This window comes from Lipomyces tetrasporus, assembly GCF_029532465.1.
Source record: "Lipomyces tetrasporus strain NRRL Y-64009 chromosome Unknown POJ06scaffold_7, whole genome shotgun sequence".
NCBI lineage: Eukaryota > Fungi > Ascomycota > Lipomycetes > Lipomycetales > Lipomycetaceae > Lipomyces > Lipomyces tetrasporus.
The window spans coordinates 43606-61614 of record NW_026611602.1 but is presented as its reverse complement, the minus strand read 5'-3'; the positions used below and the strand labels follow the sequence as shown (position 1 = coordinate 61614).

Genomic DNA, 18009 nt, shown 5'->3' with positions numbered 1-18009 from the left:
GGTGCTCTTGAGATAACAGTATGGAAACCTTAGAACTGAGGGCTGGAGATTCAAGGAATCCTTTTTTTTTAAATTAAATCGCCTCGACAAAAAGGGTTCAGCATTACAACGGCAGGAAGCTCGACTGCAGTGACCGGGTTATGTCTCTTGGGTCAGGGCAGTCGCTGCGTGTCCACATTTTTTGCTTGGTATCCTTGAACTCTCTCTCAAGGCGCTGTGCTTCCTCTTTGACTTTCTCGTAGGATTCCAAGGCAACGTCAGAACGACGGATGGAGCTTTTTTGTCCGGGCCAGGGTCTCGAGGCAGAGGGACGCCTTCGATTCATCAGGCCAGGAGACCTGTGAGCACACGATCTATTATATCAGATGGCGTCCGTTGCCTGATCGCCCTCTGGTAACGTTCCCAGTTATCGAGCATTTGGTCTGGATCGTGACTATGGAATTGCTGTGCCCAGGGTTAAGGTTAGGGTTCCCTATCGGAAATCCATGGTTAACCTGTTGAGGAATGATTAGGGAGGGTCCCGAGTGTGTCACTCGTGCCATTGTGTCATGTAGGTAGTTGTCTGATAATCGATAAGGGTCGATACTTTGTCTGAAGTTTTGCGATGAGGAAGGAAGTAAACGTATATCAATTACTAGATAACTACCTGAATGTAGTATCGACAAGAGAAAGAAGGAGAGAAGGAAAGAAAGGATTTTAACGAACAAAGACACTCTCTGCCGGGTAATAGTGGCAGGACAAATGACAAGGGATAAGGAAGCGGGGTACCGACTCAGGACAGCTCCCTGCCACACCGGTTATGACACCAAGCTTTACTGGCTCTTCTGCTGCTCCGCCAATGCCTTCTGCCCAATCCTGATGAGATCATCGTTCAGCAGCGTGTCCTTCTCAATCCCATTGATGGCCTGATCGATGAGTGTTGCTGCAACCTCATGCACGTCAACCTTGGGAAGACCGATGATGCTACGGCCAATTGTTGAGAGGGCATTCATTGCCATGCTCATTTTGCCCGGTGCATCAATCAGTCCAGGTTTCGCCACAGCGGCTTCAACTGCACCTCTGGAGTCCTTGGCGTAGTTGAGGACGAAGGATTGGGCTTCTCCCTGTAGCACTATCAGACCTTCGGTGTTTTTGGCTTCCTTTCTTTTTACTTTTTCAGAGCTGAAAAGAGAGAAAGGAGAATATAAAAAAGGGTTAGTGGAAGGAGAAATTACCCGCATCAAGCAGTAGTCGCCCAGCACCCAAGGCTTTTTACTCGGGTCACGCTCACCGTTGGCGCCGCTGGTGTAGATGAAGCGCACGGCTTGCCTGCGGAGGAGTCTTGTGGCAGCTGGGCGATGGTCTCGAGACCTTTGACTGTGTAGTCGTAGCAAATCTTGCGTACCTCTTCCCATGGCATTGTCTTCAGGTGAGATGGGGTGACAGCGATGAGCCTGTTGTTATCATATGTCAATGCAACCAAGAAATACAATAGCCGCTTATCAAACCCTGACCCTGACCCTTGAATTATACATTTCAATTCAAGTCGACGATATTTCGCGAATAACTGGGATATTGAATATTAAACTCACATCATTAAAAATGGTGTTGGAATCAACAGCTTCAGGCTACGTTTGGCAACATCACGTAAACGCCCGAGACAAGACCACGATTCTCTTACAGCAGAACGACCTAGACGTTCCATTGGCTCCTGAAGAAACAGAAAATCACGTGCCGCGTTTTCGGATCGACGACAAAGTCTTCAAATCGCTTGAATTGGGACAGGATATTGTTCCCGATTTTGACGTTAAGAGTATGGAGTATCGTCATCAGATTGGCGCTGTCATTGGACTATCATTTAATAATGGCGGCTCCAGAACTTTGAGGACCTCGCATGCTTTCATTATCAATCCGAGAATAGTTTATGACTTGGACACGCAAATCCTCTTGCCGTTACGGCCGACAGAGATTATGAAGGACCCAGAAGAATATCCTAATTAATCACATGTTTGAAGTTAGTATGTCCTGGCAATGTGGACTACTGATGTAAAGCGTGCGGTTACAATTGCGGGCAGTAATGAGATTGAAAACTTGTCAACGACAGCCATACTTCCCTGCGTCGTCAACGGCAGATGTTGACGTGTCCAGCTCTTGCGAATATTGATCGACTGTTCCCTTGTCGCCATTGCCAATCGACTATATGGACGCTTTCTTTGATGTTCCGCCACCATCGCTGTGCACTTATTGGGACAGTGCCGAAGAAGCAGACTCTTATAGTCGACATTTCTTCTTCAGACGCAAGAATTGCCAGATCATCTGCTATCACCCAAATACGGTGCAAATTGTGTGTCAAGCTTAATTAGGACTTTGTTCCGGACACGAATATGCGCAGTAATCGACTATATTCATATTCGTTGTTCGCAATTAAATGCTGAGTCCCTCACCAAGTATGTCTACGAGTCTCATGGGCTAGACCCTAACTCGACGTAATACGTAGAAGCTCACGTGAGTGCAAGACTATCTAATACAGATTATTTACCGCGTCAGAAAGCCAACTACTGTTCTAGGGCACGGGCACCAAAGCCGGAGATCTCATCGAAACCGAGGCAATCTATAGGGTGCTTGGTAAAGGGGCGTCCAAAAACTGCAAGCTGTGGATAGGAAGTGTCAAACCCAACGTGAGTCCTGCGTATCAGTTGACGTCGACGATGCTAACTGCACGAATCAGATCGGCCATCTCGAGGCAGCTGCTGGTGTAGCAGGAATAATTAAAGGCATTTTGCCTCTAGAGCATGGCCTCATCCCACCAAACGTCCTCTTCTCCAAGCCTAATCCTGCAATTCCCTTCGACGAATGGAACATTGGTGTGCCCACAAAGCTGACACCTTGGCCTGTTGCCCATACCAAGCGCATGAGCATCAGCGGCTTCGGCATGGGCGGAACTACTGGCCACGTCGTCCTAGACGCGTTTGACTCGTCCCATTTGGCCAACGGGAATGCCAAGCTTAACGGCTTTACCCCCCCACGAGAAAACCCGCAACAGGACACACCTTTTCGTCTTCAGCAGCCATGACCATGCCGGCTTCAAGCGCAATGCTGATGCGCTCGTGGAACATCTGGACACCCTTGGCCCAGCAGCGAAGAGCCCCGAGTTCCTGGCCAATCTTGCCCATACCCTCTTAGGGGCACGATCAAGTCTCTCGTGGCGGGCAACCTGTCTTGCCGAGAGCGCAACAGAGCTTCGTGAGTATCTGACCACAAAGCCAGGAGATGGCGCTACCCGGGATTCTAGTAGCAGCACCAGTCACCCCCGCATTGGGTTCGTCTTCACGGGGCAGGGTGCTCAGTGGGCTCGTATGGGCGTGGAGATGCTCGAATTAGGGACTCAGTTGCCCGTTCTGCCAACTTCCTTCGAGACATGGGTTGCCTTTGGGATCCAGTCAGAGAACTTAGTAAGGCACAAGATGACTCCCGGCTAAGCCAGCCCGAGATCAGCCAGCCTATATGCTCCTTGCTCCAGATCGCCCTGGTCGACGAGCTGCGGTCGTGGGGCGTGATACCTTCCAAAGTGGTCGGACATTCCAGCGGCGAGATTGCCGCCGCCTAAAGCATTGGAGTGTTGAACCACCGGGACGCCATTGCGGCAGCCTACTTCAGGGGAGTGGCCTCGGCGAGGCTCCGGGTTGATGCGCCCCATCTTTGACGAACGCAAGGTGTTCGCCCCGACGGCTGAAGGTCGAGATGGCTTACCACAGCGCGCATATGAACAGGTCTTTGGCAGTTACTCTGCGTCTATTGCCGACATTGAGCCCTTGCATGGACAGGATGGATATGGAAACGACGACAGCGAACCTGCGCCAATCATGGTTTCTAGTGTGACGGGCCATGAGGTAACACCTGAGATTCTAGGGCCATACTATTGGGTTCGGAACCTGGTCTCGCCGGTGCTATTCTCAGATGCGGTCAAAGAGCTTTCGCCCCAGCTGATACCGATGCTGATCCCAATCATGATCGCAACAATTCGATGGACCTCTTGATTGAAATTGGTCCGCACAGCGCCCTTGGTGGGCCAGTGGAGCAGATTCTAAGCCATCACAGCATCAAGAATGTTGGGTACATGTCAATGCTCACGCGCGGGAAAATGCTATTCACACCAGCCTAGAGCTTGCGGCAGAGCCGTTTGTCGCAGGCATTCCGCTTTGCCTCTCGCAGGTAAACGGCGACAAGAATGCTCGTCAACTTACGGACCTCCCTCCGTACCAATGGAATCATTCCAAAGCGTTCCGCCACGAGACTCGGATCCAGAGGGAGCTCGTGACACGCAGGTTTCCCACCAAGAGCATTATAGGCGCCCTGGTCCCGATGATGGATGAGAGTCAGCACTTATGGCGCAACTTCATCCGCCTGGCCGATGAGCCTTGGATAGGAGGCCACATGGTGGGTGGCACCGTGTTGTTCCCTGCGGCTGGGCTCATGAGCATGGCCCTCGAGGCAGCACAGCAGCTGCCGCAGCTGGCTCTCGGGACGGCGCGCCATGAACATTGCCCAGCTGATGGGCCTGAACCGGCCACATCCCCAGAGCCAATATACGATACTGGACCCGCGCAGATCATATGACCCACACTTAATGTGGTTCCGCATCGTCTTCCTCGACCGCTACGTCTGTCTAATGCTAGGGGTCTCGCAGGGCTGCCTCGACCGCAGCATGGCGTCCGAGGCGTTGCTCGCTAGCGGCATGCCCCTAGGACGGCTTGAGCGCCGAGCGCAACGAATCTAAGATGAGCGCTGCTGACGAGCACACACTGACACCGACACTGGACGCAGAGTTGAAGAGTGCAGCACGGAGCCTGCCCAGCCGCTGGTGGCTGACCCCGACCCAACAGATTTTGACACCTTGCCATAATTTCTGTCTAAGAATTTACCCAATATCCGCCGTGTCCGCCATATCCGCCAAAATAGCGGATAAGATATCCGCCGAAGTGAGGCCTGGCGGATTTGTATCCGCCATCTGCATCCGCCAATCCGCCTGCAGCCCTATCAGCAGGTGCGCGATCACTTGATGACTGTTCAATGTGACTATCCCGAGCAGGAAGGATTTCGGACGCTGAAGCAGACGAGATATTCTGATTATAGGTATCCTTGAACCATTGTTGGAGATCGTGGTTACGTTGAGCGCGTAAACCATGGGATAGCTTTCCAGCCGGGCATTGCAGACTCCACACCCGTGATATAACGGGTTTTGTATGGCACTGATACGGGAAATTAACGAATGTCGTTGTATCGCGAATTAACGAAACTTGTGTGAGATTTTAATTCAGACAACCGCGAGTTTCGTTATATCGAGTAATTCGTTATAGCAAGGTTCGCTATAATGACGGTTTACTGTAACTTATGTATAGCAAAGGTTATATGTGTAGGCCCCTGAACTGCAGGTTATATGTATAGATACTGTTTGACTATTCAGATCGAAATGAAAGCCCTAAATACCCACAACCATAACTTGTGACATCGGCCAACGCAAAGTCGTATAAATGTTTAGTAAGAGTTTGTTCAGAGCTATTAATTAAAAGCAATATTAATAAATTTGAACTACTGGACGCGAGGACTGCTAATTTTGCGCGACTGATCGCTAGGCATATTAACAGACGTCGAAATTGAGGGCGCTTGTTAGCGCGATTTCAAGACTCTCCGCATTTTAGCGCCCTAACCCACACCGATTTAATCCCCTCCCAAACCTTCTTCTCCACCTGATCGTGCCCTGTAATCCGCCAATATTTTGTCGCACTCGTTTTCCACGCTCTCACCATAGTTATCGATCCTGTACACACCGTTGCCTTTCCCATCTGTCACAACAGAGCTCTTCGCAACATCGACCCCGTCTGGCAATGCAACACCCACTTCATGCGGGTCTTTCGGCTCCGCCGGTGGATACTTTGCACTCGTTGCAACAAAACTCCCCATTCCCCAGCTTCGTCAATCGACCTCCCAAAAAGATGTAGTACAGGAACCAGAGTCCATCTTGCCAGAATCGCCGGCAACCTCCAAATACCCGTAGCAGTCCCCGTTAATCTAGCAAGTATGCCCGTAGTAACAAATCCTGGATGAACATGGCAGAAACTGACCATGGGATAAACCTTCGCAAGTTCTTCGAACGCGAGAGTCGTTTGGGTTGTGGCCGAGTTAACTGCGTTTATGAAAGAGTAGCGGTTGCGCAGTTCGAGGTCGTCAAGGTTAACGGCAAGCTCTTTGCCTGCATGAAAATGGACGCGGGGATTGAGTGACGCGCATAGGAGGGGGAGAAGGTTGTCGATTATGCGCAGCCGACCGTAGTAGGCGAGGGAGCAAAAAGTGTCGACTCCTTCGGAGGTTTCTGACAGTTTTAATCAAATCTCCAATCTCACTCTGAGAGGCTGTGGCATAGGATTTTCAGATTTACCTTGTCGTCCTGCCACGGACAAATAGCCGGCAGAGAGGAACACGAGGTCCAGCTTTTGTTCTTTTCCTTCGACAAAGAGAGCGACCATTCCTGGTGTGTTCGTCTTGAGGTTGGAATTGGAAATGCTGACATCTCTTAAGTTGACCATTTTTGCTGTGGATGCGTTGAGAGCTATTGGAGCCTGTCTGAATCGGTGAGGATTCATAATCGTGAGCTTCCTCGGTAAATCCTGTAGACAGACTGAGAGGAAATCTGGCTGATAGAATCGTCGGGTCCCAGACCAACAGAGCTCTCAATGCTCGACTGGGCGGCGTCTGGGCGGCGTCTGGCAAAATATTCTCCATCGGCTCATCTCCTTCGTAACCATCATTCATTAATAAATAATCAACCGCTTGCATTCGGCGGGGTCGCGCCGGAGGATCCATATTTTCTCAACTGTTAAGCGAGCGGCAAATGATAACTAACAGAACCAACTAGTTCGGAGTATGTTTATAAGACAACCGCGTTCCGCGCGTTGTCAGGGTAAACACGCCATACCTAATTAGAAATACGATTACTATACGATTTTTGGGTAGAAGTATACGATTACTTTACGATTGGGTTCTCACTTTTGCGATTAACTTTACGAATAATATAAATCTTTGACGGTACCGTAATCGTATCCACCCCTATTACGACTTCATTTTGTCAAGCCAATACGTATATCATACGAGTTTGAGCAAACCCGTATCATATGAGACTGATATCGTGTGATATCATATATGGTAATATATATGACCATATGAATCAAGTGGCCGGTTTTCCAATTTAGGGTCCGAACTGTCACGTACATGTTACATGCGTCGGATGAATAAGCTCCCTTTGTTCTTCAACTGGTCTTTGGGTCTTGAATATGTTTTACAATATTTTATTATGTCAGTTGCACTGCCAACGAAAATGTCTCCAGTGCCGGACGAGAAATCGCTTTCGAAAGTTGACAAGGCACTTAAACTTTTGAAGAACAATCCTCCAGAGGCTGGGCTGGATTTTCAGATGCCGTATTTCCAGTTTCTGGAATTAGACGAAACTGGTCTAAGATAAAGGCTGAGCTCTTTCTAGACGACAAGAGGTATTAGCCTACGAGAGGCGTTTGTTTCCAGGTATTAGCTGATTAGCTGATGATTTCGATATTGTAGCTACCCACTCTTGTCGTACAACAATGTCACTGAGACAGTGACTGTACTGACTGTCCCAAGAGACCTGCATGAAGTTGCGGCTTCTGAGATTAGGTACCAAATCATGAAGAGTATTGACGAGTATCTCTCTCATCACAGCCCCGAACGCATAGACAGTATTGTGGACGTTGGATCTAGCGATGTAGGGGGATCTGGTGGCGGCTATGAGCATAGCGTGAAACAGGCAGACGGACTATTCAAATATATCGATGGTGGTGCGGGCCTTGTGACGGTCGTATTTAAAGTCGGGTTGTGTCAGAACTATGATTCCCTTCTCGCTAACAAAGACGTGTGGATCCAAGGCTGTCATTCTAAAGCTTGTGTATTGATATGCCTTAATGAATCTCCGCGATTTCGAGATCCTACTGATCCATTCGAGAATATCGGAGACGTCGCAGCAGAAAAAGAAGCAATGAATCTGTATGGATGCAACTGTACCCTTGGACGGCTCGTACTTCCCTCAGATTCGTTATCGCGATCACGTTTGGGCCGGAGGGGTGACAGAGGCATTTATTGAAGTCTGGCGAGCCGATAGCCATGTGAAATTCGTGAGTAATAGCCTCATGGATCATGGTTGTGGAGGCTAGCTGCTCACAGTGTTATATAGCCCCTGATTGAAGACAGGAGGCTGCATCACAATCTTCCAAAAACACTTGGTCTTCATGTCAGTGAATTTTTTCAGGACGATGCGTGGCAAGCCTTGGAATCAAGGATTTCATCTTCCCTTTTAATGACCCTGTCGCTATTTGAGGCGGCTTAAGACAGGAATGATTGCGATGGCAGAAGAGAGGTTTGTGGATTTCATTACAAGGCAACTGTGAACAATTCTGAAATTTAGTGTTGGATGAATCATGTGTTGGAGACACACGGACTTCTTGCTTCCTTATCCTTGCTCTGTTCGACTTGTTGTTTTGTTGCTCTGTTCTCCTGGCTTTATTCATATACGTATATATATTATCGCTAGCATATTCTTGTTATGGAACTACCCACGCCCTGAACATGTCACTAGGACTGGAAAACTCCAGGGCCATAATTTCCAAGGAACATGCTGGAGCGTGAATGAGCATTTCGTCCCGCGATGAGTGCTCCATACACGCTGCATTTACTGCCGTCAGAAAGCTGGTATTTCACATCGAATACCCCAAAGGCGACAATATGAACGACAATAAGACTGTGACGGTCTGTGCCCAGAGCGCAGAAAAAATACTGCCTGTCTCTGCTAGAGAGCTTCCAGCGCATCGCCTTCACAAGGAAACTAAATAGTATTGCATACATCACGACGCCATATACAGGCATTTTTTGGCCCCTGAGAACCGAAAAATGAGTGCAAACAACCTGTCACTGAAAATTCCACACTTAACTGTATGGTATGGACCGTGTTGGCCTGGACAGCACGTACGCAGCATAATTTTTGTTACACACTTGGAAAATTAGGAGGAAAGAGCTTGCCATTGACTCTCAGTATATCATACAGATCACTGAATCAGGTGATTGTCTCACATTCAAGAAATTAATTTGCTATTCTTAGCCAGAAACCAATCACTCTTACGGTCGGACTAACAGAATGGCACGTTAGGAATAACGCAAAAATTAGATCGCTTTTACCCCAACTCCTGATCGCAGGAAGTAATCCTAGGATTAAAGATAACAGAAGATCTGGGGAATGCAGGGTTACGGCAAATTTCACCAACATGCTTATTCTTGACAATATTTCAGTCAGGGTCAGACAATGATCGGAATGATATCACCGGTACTCATCTTATTCTCGCGCTACCTCGACTACGGCATTCACAAAGATTCGATCTGGCGTTCAAGGTTCCTAGGCTAGCTAACAATTACCCGCCTAATCGTGTGAAGAGTTCTGCTGCCATCCTTTTTGTTGCGTCCGGCCCGTTGCGGATTTCCCCAACCATATCACTTCCCGGTGGGAAGTCCGTCTCAAAAACTGGTTCCCCAGCTCTTCTCTTGTTGGCCAGCACTGCTTAACGGAAGTGCAACCGAAGGAGTTCATCACTCACACTATTCTCATTGGTAGGATTTCGACAAACAGGGTCAAGTAGCCGACCACCAATATCGAAAATGTCGTCCCTGAAAGTAATTATCCTGTAATTGTCATCTGGATTGATGTTGACGCTAAAGTTGTCAAACTTTTCATGTATATGGGATAGCATAAGTAGGCCGTTCTGACAAGAGTTGATACCAGTATCAGGCGTACCCTCTCTATTTGTAATCCACCGAGAAAAATTGTTCTTGATGAACAATTCTTCGCCAGAGAATGGGAAGATATGTGCAGCATGGTAGCTAGACCAATCATTCAAAGCGATAAGCCTATCAGTGATGAAGCCTACTAATAATAATGTTCATGCTAGAATTTTTGCGTTCAACTTAGATAATACAAAAACAAAATTACATATGCCGTGACATCTGCTATCCTCCAATTACTTTTCCTTCACTACAATAAGATCAGAGTCGCGTTCAATGTCCACATCTCCAACTTCTTGGACGCCCTCACCGATATATCCAATTTTGACATCGCTCAATGAACTCTGCTCATAATCCACAAGGTCTTCTCTGTCAACATACAAACCATACTTATTAACTACCTGACCTCTACGTTTGACATCCCACATGTTTGCCAGATAGCAGGTGTAAACGCCTACAATATTCAATATAGTCAACCCCAGTGCTGCCCAATAACCCCATGGATAATGCGGCGCTTTTTGAGCAGGGAACGCAACCACAGGGAACCACGCATATTGCGCATACCACACAGCGTTTCCAATGGCTGGAAGATATCCTCTGAGTTCCGTATCGTCCTGGAATATGTCAGAGATCCACGCCATGAATAATGAGAAAAAAGGCTGTCCAATGCTTGGCACAATATTCGCAGCAAATTTCAATCCGAAAGGAACATTCCAAATTCCAAGAACTAGATTCCCGAAAACATATGGAAGTAAGGTCACAATGGTCAACTGCCATCGCCAACGGGTGATGTCGGACAATATAGCAAATAGATAGGCCGACACCAAAGCAATTGCGTTACCGATCGTTGGAAGAATGTTGATCATTTGAACACTGTAATGTTCCGCCTGCAGCCATAGATTCATATATGTACCTGCTCCAGTAATATACGCAGCATAAGGTGTAATGAAGGCCCAGAATCGCCAACCGAAAAGCATATTCCAGAATCTCTTTACAGTCATCTTCTTTGGACCTTTCTTGCCGACCTCGGTCATTCTTCTGATACTGTATTCTTTGTCACGATCAGTGAGCCATATTGCGCGGGTAGTTGTCGGGAAGTCAGGGATGGCAAAGAAGCCAAATAGAGCAATCGGAAGTGATATAACACCATCAATAATGAAGAGCCACTGCCAGCCAGCGAAACCACTTACTCCGTTGAGATTAGTGTAAATGGCGGCTTGAAGATAGCCGGAGAACATTGAGGCAATGGTTGAAGTCATGTCCCAAATAACGACTCTCTTTGCAATCTCCTCTGGCTTGTACCAAGACCCGATAATCATCATCATCGTCGGGAAGCAAATACTTTCAGCAAATCCTTGTAGGAAGCGACAAGCGTAAAGATATTTATCTGAGCTTGCACGGCATTGTACAAATACCAAAATGGACCAGAATACCTCGCAACCCGGAATCATGATTGAAGGGCGAGCGAAACTAAGGGAGATCTGGGATGGAATTGATCCAGCAAGATAACCACAATTAAACATTGTAGTGAAATAATTATACTGGTTGCCATTGAGATGAAGCTATTGAGGTTATTAGTCAAGTCATAAGCTAAATCTCACTTAAAACACTTACCGCCTCCTTCATACCACTGACGTACGCATTGTTAATATTTTTCTGGTCCAACGCTTTAATAAAATAGGACAACATAAGATAGAACAATAACCCTCGATCTAATTTATTCACATAACGGCGCTCACCAGGAGGCTTAGCTATGGATTCCCAGAAAAAGGACATAGTTGTTCTCCACTTCGGAGCTGTCCAACCCGGAGGATCGTAATAAGGGTCGCATGTTGGATCCCGTTCAATCATCTCCATTGTGACTTCATTTCTATTGAACGGCCACACAGCCATATTGAATCAATATCTCGAGTAAATCGCGAAACGAAAGAGCAGTGATCACTGGCAATATCACAAAAGGGTAATGCCTACAACATAGGCAATTATATATCCAAGCTATGAGCCCCATTGAGCAAAACTCTGTCCTCCACAATGATAGCAAAGCTTGATAACACGAGGGAGATCATTAGCTAATCGAGATTGGACATTTGGCGCCTAAGTTCTTTTTCTAATTTTAAGTTTAGGACTGGCAGTTGTTTCGAGGCAAACCTTATCTAAATGTCTTCAAGATAACTAAAATAGGCTGCTTATTCGCCAAGACTATTTTATTGGCCACTTGGCGTTATTGATGGGATCTAATAATAACCTACATCACCAGCCATAATTACTGCCCTTGGAAGAGACAAGCATTCGAACTTCGATCTTGGCCTGATGATAGTCGTAGGCTGATTGCGACCGATGCTTGGTCCTTGCCGGCACTCGGGCCGCGGCGGTTATGCAGATGAACTCAAAACCTGTTATCAAACGCTGGCTATTGCACATTGGAGAAGGTCAAGGACCACTTGTCCAAAGCTCAACGTGTAGAACTGTGCGTTTTGATTTGGGCGGGCCAATTGCGTTACTATCTGTGATGTGTTAGCTGTACCCCATGCACCCTTCTACATAGACTTCCGATGAAGCAGCACGTACTTCTCGGGTTGATAAGGATTTGAGACTGTGGCGCGGTTAATGAATTAACCGTCCTAGGATACATTTATCTCAGTCAAGATAAGCAATTGGAAGCAATTCTTGGCGGGTACAAGAATCTCTAACGTGGCTGCATATGGCCATTTGAGCCGCTAAACTGGTTTGGGCATATGTCACACTGTAATTGTCGTCGGACTCAAACCATCAAGTATACAATCGATGCGTTGTCAGCTTTTTCTTTCTTTTCTCTTTTTCTTTTTCTAAATCAAATATAGGTTTTTGTTTTCTTTCGGGCTTTTTTGAAGAAGGATATATATACATATATATATGGGCGGAATATATTAGGAAGTTCACAACGATCCTCACTAGGCTGGGTGGCTTGAATGCAACTTGCTACCCTTACCTGAGTCAAGACCCCGCAGAAGTCAATGGACCCACCGACAAAATCTTGTGCGTATCCCTGAGCACTCCGAGCGCTTATCATAGGCGCCCAAGTAAATGTTGTTCAACTGTTGACTTGGGGCAAGGGTAGTAATGTCCCGATCTGCGCTGACGGCTGTTTGTGTCTCTGGCCGCGCCAGAGGGTAGCAAGTCAGAAACTGGTCAGCCCTCAGCAGTGGTCTGTCACCTAAGAATATATATATCCCTTATCTTAGGAAGTCCTGGTAAGACACTAGGGCTGCACACGAATACAATTTTTCTCTATTCGCATATTATTCGCATTCGCATTCGCAATTCGCAGCATAAACTTTTACTTTTATTCGCAGCGAATAAAACGTCGGCTGCGAATGCGAATGCGAATAATATTCGTATATTCGCAGGGGTGTGTAAATGGAGCTCCCATTTAAAGCGCCCTCTGACGCGAATCTAAATATGGGACCTCCATTAGAAGGAAATTAATGGCCCCACCCTAAATGGAGCTCCCATTTAAAAAAGTTAATGGTAGGACCATTGAAAAAGAGAATCAGGCCCTCATTCGATCAAGGCGGATACAGGCAGATTATTCGACAAGATGGCGGATGGCGGATGGCGGATAGCGGATAAGCCGTTTCCTGAACCTTGTGAGCGCACAGGACGTTACTAATGGGGCAAGGGTTGCCTTTTCTCCACAACCGCGCCACTACTTTCCTGAACAGTCTCCTTTCGCATTGACCTCTTTTTGTTTTTGACGTCAACGTCAATTCAGTATCGCTAGCTATCAATAATTACCTTGCTGCCATATGTCCTCTGACTGCTGGTACGATATTTCTGGCTCCAGCGTTCTACATGATCGGACTGCATTTCAACTCCCGAGTATCTGCAAAGCCAGGGCTTTCCGGCCGCCGTCCCACGTACAGATCAGGGCTGTAGCGGATGCGGATATCCGCCAAATTTTCCCATACCCGCATCCGCCATCCGCCTTTGAAATTGGCGGATATGTATCCGCCTTTTTATCCGCCTTTCAACAGCATGGCGGATTAGGGCTGTTGCGAATACGAATATTCGCAGAAATCAGCAATATTCGTTATTCGTATTCGCAATTCACAAGCATTGCGAATAATATTCGCTAAATTTATTCGCAAGCTATCACGTGACATAGCTAAAATAAGCTAGATAGTCGACTAATTAGGTAATTCCAGCTGGATCAAGCAATTTCCGCTCCTGAGGGCCTCCTATGAGTCCTAGCCTTCTCTTAGGAACTTTCTAAATCCCCTACTAAGGTAGAACGCGACGGCAATTGCTCGGCCCCACCATCGCAACCCGAGATGAGCCCCTTACTTCCTCGCATTCCACTGAGCATTCCACAGATGAAACGCGGAAGCGGGCAATTGTAAAAATAGTAATATAAAGCAGAGTCCTCCTCCGCGGTTCGGGCTTGCTTAATGAATCCTTTTGTTGGAATATCAATATCTTTAATTGCTTGCTGTACGCCCCTCTACGACCTATATTCACCAACCGATCTCAACTTTTCAAAATGGAGATGCAGACTCATGGAAACCGTCAAAACTACTTCGCATTAAACGACGGCTAGGACAGCGAAGCGGCATCTAAAAACTGTATCTCCAGTCCCTTAAGTCCAGCAACCCAAGATCTAGAAAAGCCAGGCCCATCATCTCTACCGGATTTCCTCGGTCAATCGGCAGTCAGTACCGATGTTAATTCTTGTGTTGAAATCCTAGACGAAGTACTACCTTCAGAATCAGCCTCTCAGCCTCCAGTTACAGCTGCCAGTTCAGAAATTGCTCACCCAGCTCCGCAGAAAACTGAATGGTTGTGGGGCTATTTTCAGACTAGAGAGTTTCCTAATGAATGGATTGAGAAGAGGAACAAGAAGAAATTCATTGATCGAGAAATCCGGTGTACTTCGATCAACAAGGATACCGGGAGACAATGCAACTGGTCTACAACAGATTCAAGAAGGCAGACCTCTACCACTAATATTCGGCACCATTTGAAGGAAAAGCACGGGATTCTACCGCCTGGTGTCGCTGGGCCGGTTGTTGCTACCCCGAAGTCTACTATTGCTAGCCTCTGGGGCAATAAGGAATAACTCACATTTCAAGAGCGCCTTGAAAAGAATCTCCTTCGCTGGGTTATTAGCAGCAAGCAACCGTTTACAGTCGTTGAATCACCGGCCTTTCGGCAAATATTTATGGATATACCAGGAATCTCACTTCCATTCATCTCTCGTCAAACCCTTCGGCAGCGTCTTATGGAAGATTTCGACTTCCAACGTGTTAAATTGAAAGAAGATCTTGCTGCCACATGCAAAACAATCGCTTTGTCCATTGATGGCTGGACCAGCAAGAATCACCTCCCAATCCTCGGTATCATTGGCCATTGGCTCACAGAAGAATTCGAATATCGGGAGAAAGTCCTAGAGTTCAAGGAGCTCCTTGGACCGCATAGTGGAGAGAACTTGGCTGCAGCAGTCGATTCAGTGCTTATAGAACTGGAACTTGAATGGAAACTGCTCTCAATCACTGGCGACAATGAGCGGATGGTGTTACAGCTGTCCCAAAATCTGCAGAAGAAGTGCGAGACAGACCTTTTGTTCTGCGGTTTAGGAAATTATGTGCGCTGTTTAGCCCATATCATCAACCTCATTGTTAAGGATATCCTTTCTGCTCTTAAGTCCGGTAATACAGAAGAAGCCGATGCTATCTGTAACAACCTTGATGAAGGAGAACACCAGTCTCATCGGGCACTTGAACCACTTGCAAGGCTTCGTATCATAGCTCTCTGGATCCACCGACGTCCTCAACGCAGGCAGGCATGGAACGACAATTGCAAGCGCATGAATCTGCCTGATAAGTTCATCGAATATGATGTTGAAACACGATGGAATTCTACTTTCAGAATGTTAAGTGATGCTTTGCAGGTTAGATACTAGCTCTAGAAGTTCAAGAATAAATTGACATCCACACCATATCATCAGCAGGATGCAAAGTTGACAATAAGTAACAAGCATACTCGTGAAGCCACATGCCTTAGCGATCGTAGTGGCTCGCCTAGTATAATACTTAAGAGTCTATTTTTAGCTTGTTAGCGATCGTAGTGGCTCGCCTAGTATAATACTTAGAGTCTATTTTTAGCCCTGACCCTGACCCTGACCCTTACTTTATCGTTCGGCTATGCAATAGATTTAAATAGCGTTATAACCCTTCCCTTACTCTCTTCTCTTAGTCTTTAGACTAAACTAGTTAATACTAGTACCGTACTTAGTTTACTTTTTCTTAAATCTTATAGAGATGGACAAACCCTGGGCTGGGTTGGGTTTGAGGATTTTCCGGCCCGCCAGATTTGGCCCAGGGCCGAAAAATATCTTAGCCCAACCCAACTAACCTAAATATTCTTAATATTTCTTATTCTTGGCGATGCAGGTGGTCATGTACAATTTCTTTCCTTTTTTTTTTTGTTAATCTTCTGATGTGGAGAAAGAAAGGAATTAGGAGGTCCATCCTATTCATACTACTGCTACACTGATGACCACGTGGTATATGGACATTCTCCTAATAGAAGCTATTTACAGGCGCAGTACTCCTCGGCCATCTAGTATACGAATGGTGGATACCCCAACAAGGAAATCCAAGTGCATGGTTTCGTGACCACCCGCCCTCATAACATCTCCAGCTTCATTGGCCTGAGGCTGGGGGGAAGCTATGCTCATCGCGAGACTTGAGACGAGTACGTGGTCGCTATAGAAGTGGGCTTACCTGGGATCTAGCTATATTTGAGCTCCCAAGAAGACACCTATTACCGCCCTACTACCTGCTGCTTGCCTCTACAGTCCAATATACACCATAGTCCCCGGCGCCCCTCATCAGGTTCTCAAAGTAAGCCATGTCGGTGCCCTGGAGGGCCCAGTCTTCTCCCCCGGCTGCCAGTCCAGACTCGCCATATGGCCAAAGAGGATCGACCAGGCCGTTCTGCAGGGGCGGCGTCAACTGCGCACCCTCGTGCGCGCCAGCTGCGATGGAAAGTGCACCTGGTTGCAGCTGGGTCTGTGCATAGGGCTGGACACGATATCGCCTACAAGACGATATCGCCATATCGTATCGCCGTAGTTCTGTGATAGTGAAGTATGCCCAGAGCTACTCAGTAACAGGTCTGGCTCGGGATCGTTTTGATGTGTCGGACGTACTACCGGCAACTGACGTGTCTTCTAGTACCTGAGAAGCAGATTCTTCAGGTAAGACATCTGTGCGTGCGACATTATCGACAGATCCATCAATCGTTGATTCTGAATCTAATCGAGGTACTTTAGGAAGTCGATCCTCAGGCACAGCTTCCTCATCACTACCATCATTGAGGTAAGAGTCGACTTCGCGACGGAAACGGAGAGGAAGATTATCCGGCTCGTGACTTGTGCCTGGACTGCGGAGGGATCTGTTAGACATTGGGATCTGATATAGAGATACGGATAGTTTTGATAGCCAAGTTCGATTAAAACTGGATGTCCTACTTCAATAGAGTCGTGTCAATTGGTGATGTCCAAAGGAGTTTACGACCTCTACTTATACTTCTAGTGTTTGATTGGTCACCACATTACCCTCCCCTGTATCGTCAAGTTGGCGATAAAATGGGCGATAATATCGCCGGCCAGAAAAGTCCAGGCGATACGATATGCGATATGGGCAAAACTCGGCGATATCGTATCGTATCCAGCCCTATCTGTGCACATATATTCGACATCGCCGAAGGCATCTCGTGGCTATCGACATCAACCGGTGTGAGCCCCTCCGCATCTGGCGTCCCGCTCGGTCGAGCCAGCCGAGACGGACCCATCGCAGGCTCCGCCGGTGGTTTAGGTATCTCCTTGCTGATGCCCTGGCGGGCAATCTTGTCTAGGGATCGGCACGGATAAGGAATTTCGTTATCCGTATCCGTATCCGTATCCAGGCAACATATAGTTATCCGTATCCGTATCCGTAAGATATGGGCTATATCCGTATCCGTATCCGTATGCGTGATATCCGCGGATATCCACGGATATCCGTGGATATACTCACAGGAATTGCGAGAATATGAATAAAAGCCATCATTGATATGAGATAATACCGTGCAACTGGGCTGAAAGCTTTTTTTTGGAGGTTATGATTCTTACGAGTGAAGAAGACTGTCGTATAATCC

The 18009-nt window shown here is 47.2% G+C and overlaps 9 protein-coding genes across 9 annotated transcripts; 4 read left to right on the top strand and 5 right to left on the bottom strand.

Annotated features, from left to right (window-relative positions):
* Positions 1-672: 672 nt before the first annotated feature.
* Positions 673-1419, bottom strand: POJ06DRAFT_276473 (putative nucleoside-diphosphate-sugar epimerase protein). Its single transcript, XM_056189688.1, has 2 exons — positions 1215-1419; positions 673-1103 (listed from the first exon to the last, which is right to left on the bottom strand). Exons 1-2 carry the CDS (start codon positions 1392-1394, stop codon positions 813-815), a joined length of 471 nt encoding a protein of 156 aa, XP_056042450.1. The 5' UTR covers positions 1395-1419; the 3' UTR covers positions 673-812.
* Positions 1420-1498: 79 nt separating this feature from the next.
* On the top strand, positions 1499-1980 carry POJ06DRAFT_291376 (uncharacterized protein; the record flags this gene model as incomplete). The annotated part of the gene is made up of 1 exon (XM_056190368.1): positions 1499-1980. Exon 1 carries the CDS (start codon positions 1582-1584, stop codon positions 1978-1980), a length of 399 nt encoding a protein of 132 aa, XP_056042449.1. The 5' UTR covers positions 1499-1581.
* Positions 1981-2407: 427 nt separating this feature from the next.
* POJ06DRAFT_301985 (uncharacterized protein) lies at positions 2408-4596 on the top strand (the record flags this gene model as incomplete). The annotated part of the gene is made up of 7 exons (XM_056190754.1): positions 2408-2426; positions 2477-2484; positions 2547-2657; positions 2708-2955; positions 3044-3431; positions 3627-3869; positions 4036-4596. 7 exons carry the CDS (start codon positions 2408-2410, stop codon positions 4594-4596), a joined length of 1578 nt encoding a protein of 525 aa, XP_056042448.1.
* Positions 4597-5697: 1101 nt separating this feature from the next.
* Positions 5698-6563, bottom strand: POJ06DRAFT_269065 (uncharacterized protein; the record flags this gene model as incomplete). The annotated part of the gene is made up of 4 exons (XM_056189351.1): positions 5698-5910; positions 5962-6048; positions 6102-6349; positions 6416-6563. 4 exons carry the CDS (start codon positions 6561-6563, stop codon positions 5698-5700), a joined length of 696 nt encoding a protein of 231 aa, XP_056042447.1.
* A 1355-nt stretch (positions 6564-7918) lies between these two features.
* On the top strand, positions 7919-8558 carry POJ06DRAFT_255699 (uncharacterized protein; the record flags this gene model as incomplete). The annotated part of the gene is given in 3 exon segments (XM_056187920.1): positions 7919-8020; positions 8094-8522; positions 8539-8558. Coding segments are annotated over 2 exon segments (225 nt in total), but the record flags the coding sequence as incomplete, so codon positions are not given.
* A 906-nt stretch (positions 8559-9464) lies between these two features.
* POJ06DRAFT_291359 (uncharacterized protein) lies at positions 9465-9808 on the bottom strand (the record flags this gene model as incomplete). The annotated part of the gene is made up of 2 exons (XM_056190367.1): positions 9617-9808; positions 9465-9586 (listed from the first exon to the last, which is right to left on the bottom strand). The coding sequence occupies exons 1-2, from the start codon at positions 9798-9800 to the stop codon at positions 9465-9467; spliced, it is 306 nt and encodes a 101-aa protein (XP_056042445.1). The 5' UTR covers positions 9801-9808.
* A 199-nt stretch (positions 9809-10007) lies between these two features.
* POJ06DRAFT_224322 (major facilitator superfamily domain-containing protein) lies at positions 10008-11660 on the bottom strand. Its single transcript, XM_056185690.1, has 2 exons — positions 11446-11660; positions 10008-11393 (listed from the first exon to the last, which is right to left on the bottom strand). The coding sequence occupies exons 1-2, from the start codon at positions 11605-11607 to the stop codon at positions 10068-10070; spliced, it is 1488 nt and encodes a 495-aa protein (XP_056042444.1). The 5' UTR covers positions 11608-11660; the 3' UTR covers positions 10008-10067.
* A 2690-nt stretch (positions 11661-14350) lies between these two features.
* POJ06DRAFT_282166 (uncharacterized protein) lies at positions 14351-14926 on the top strand (the record flags this gene model as incomplete). Its single annotated transcript, XM_056190003.1, has 2 exons — positions 14351-14375; positions 14418-14926. 2 exons carry the CDS (start codon positions 14351-14353, stop codon positions 14924-14926), a joined length of 534 nt encoding a protein of 177 aa, XP_056042443.1.
* A 2044-nt stretch (positions 14927-16970) lies between these two features.
* On the bottom strand, positions 16971-17276 carry POJ06DRAFT_282165 (uncharacterized protein; the record flags this gene model as incomplete). The annotated part of the gene is made up of 1 exon (XM_056190002.1): positions 16971-17276. The coding sequence occupies one exon, from the start codon at positions 17274-17276 to the stop codon at positions 16971-16973; it is 306 nt and encodes a 101-aa protein (XP_056042442.1).
* Positions 17277-18009: the final 733 nt, after the last annotated feature.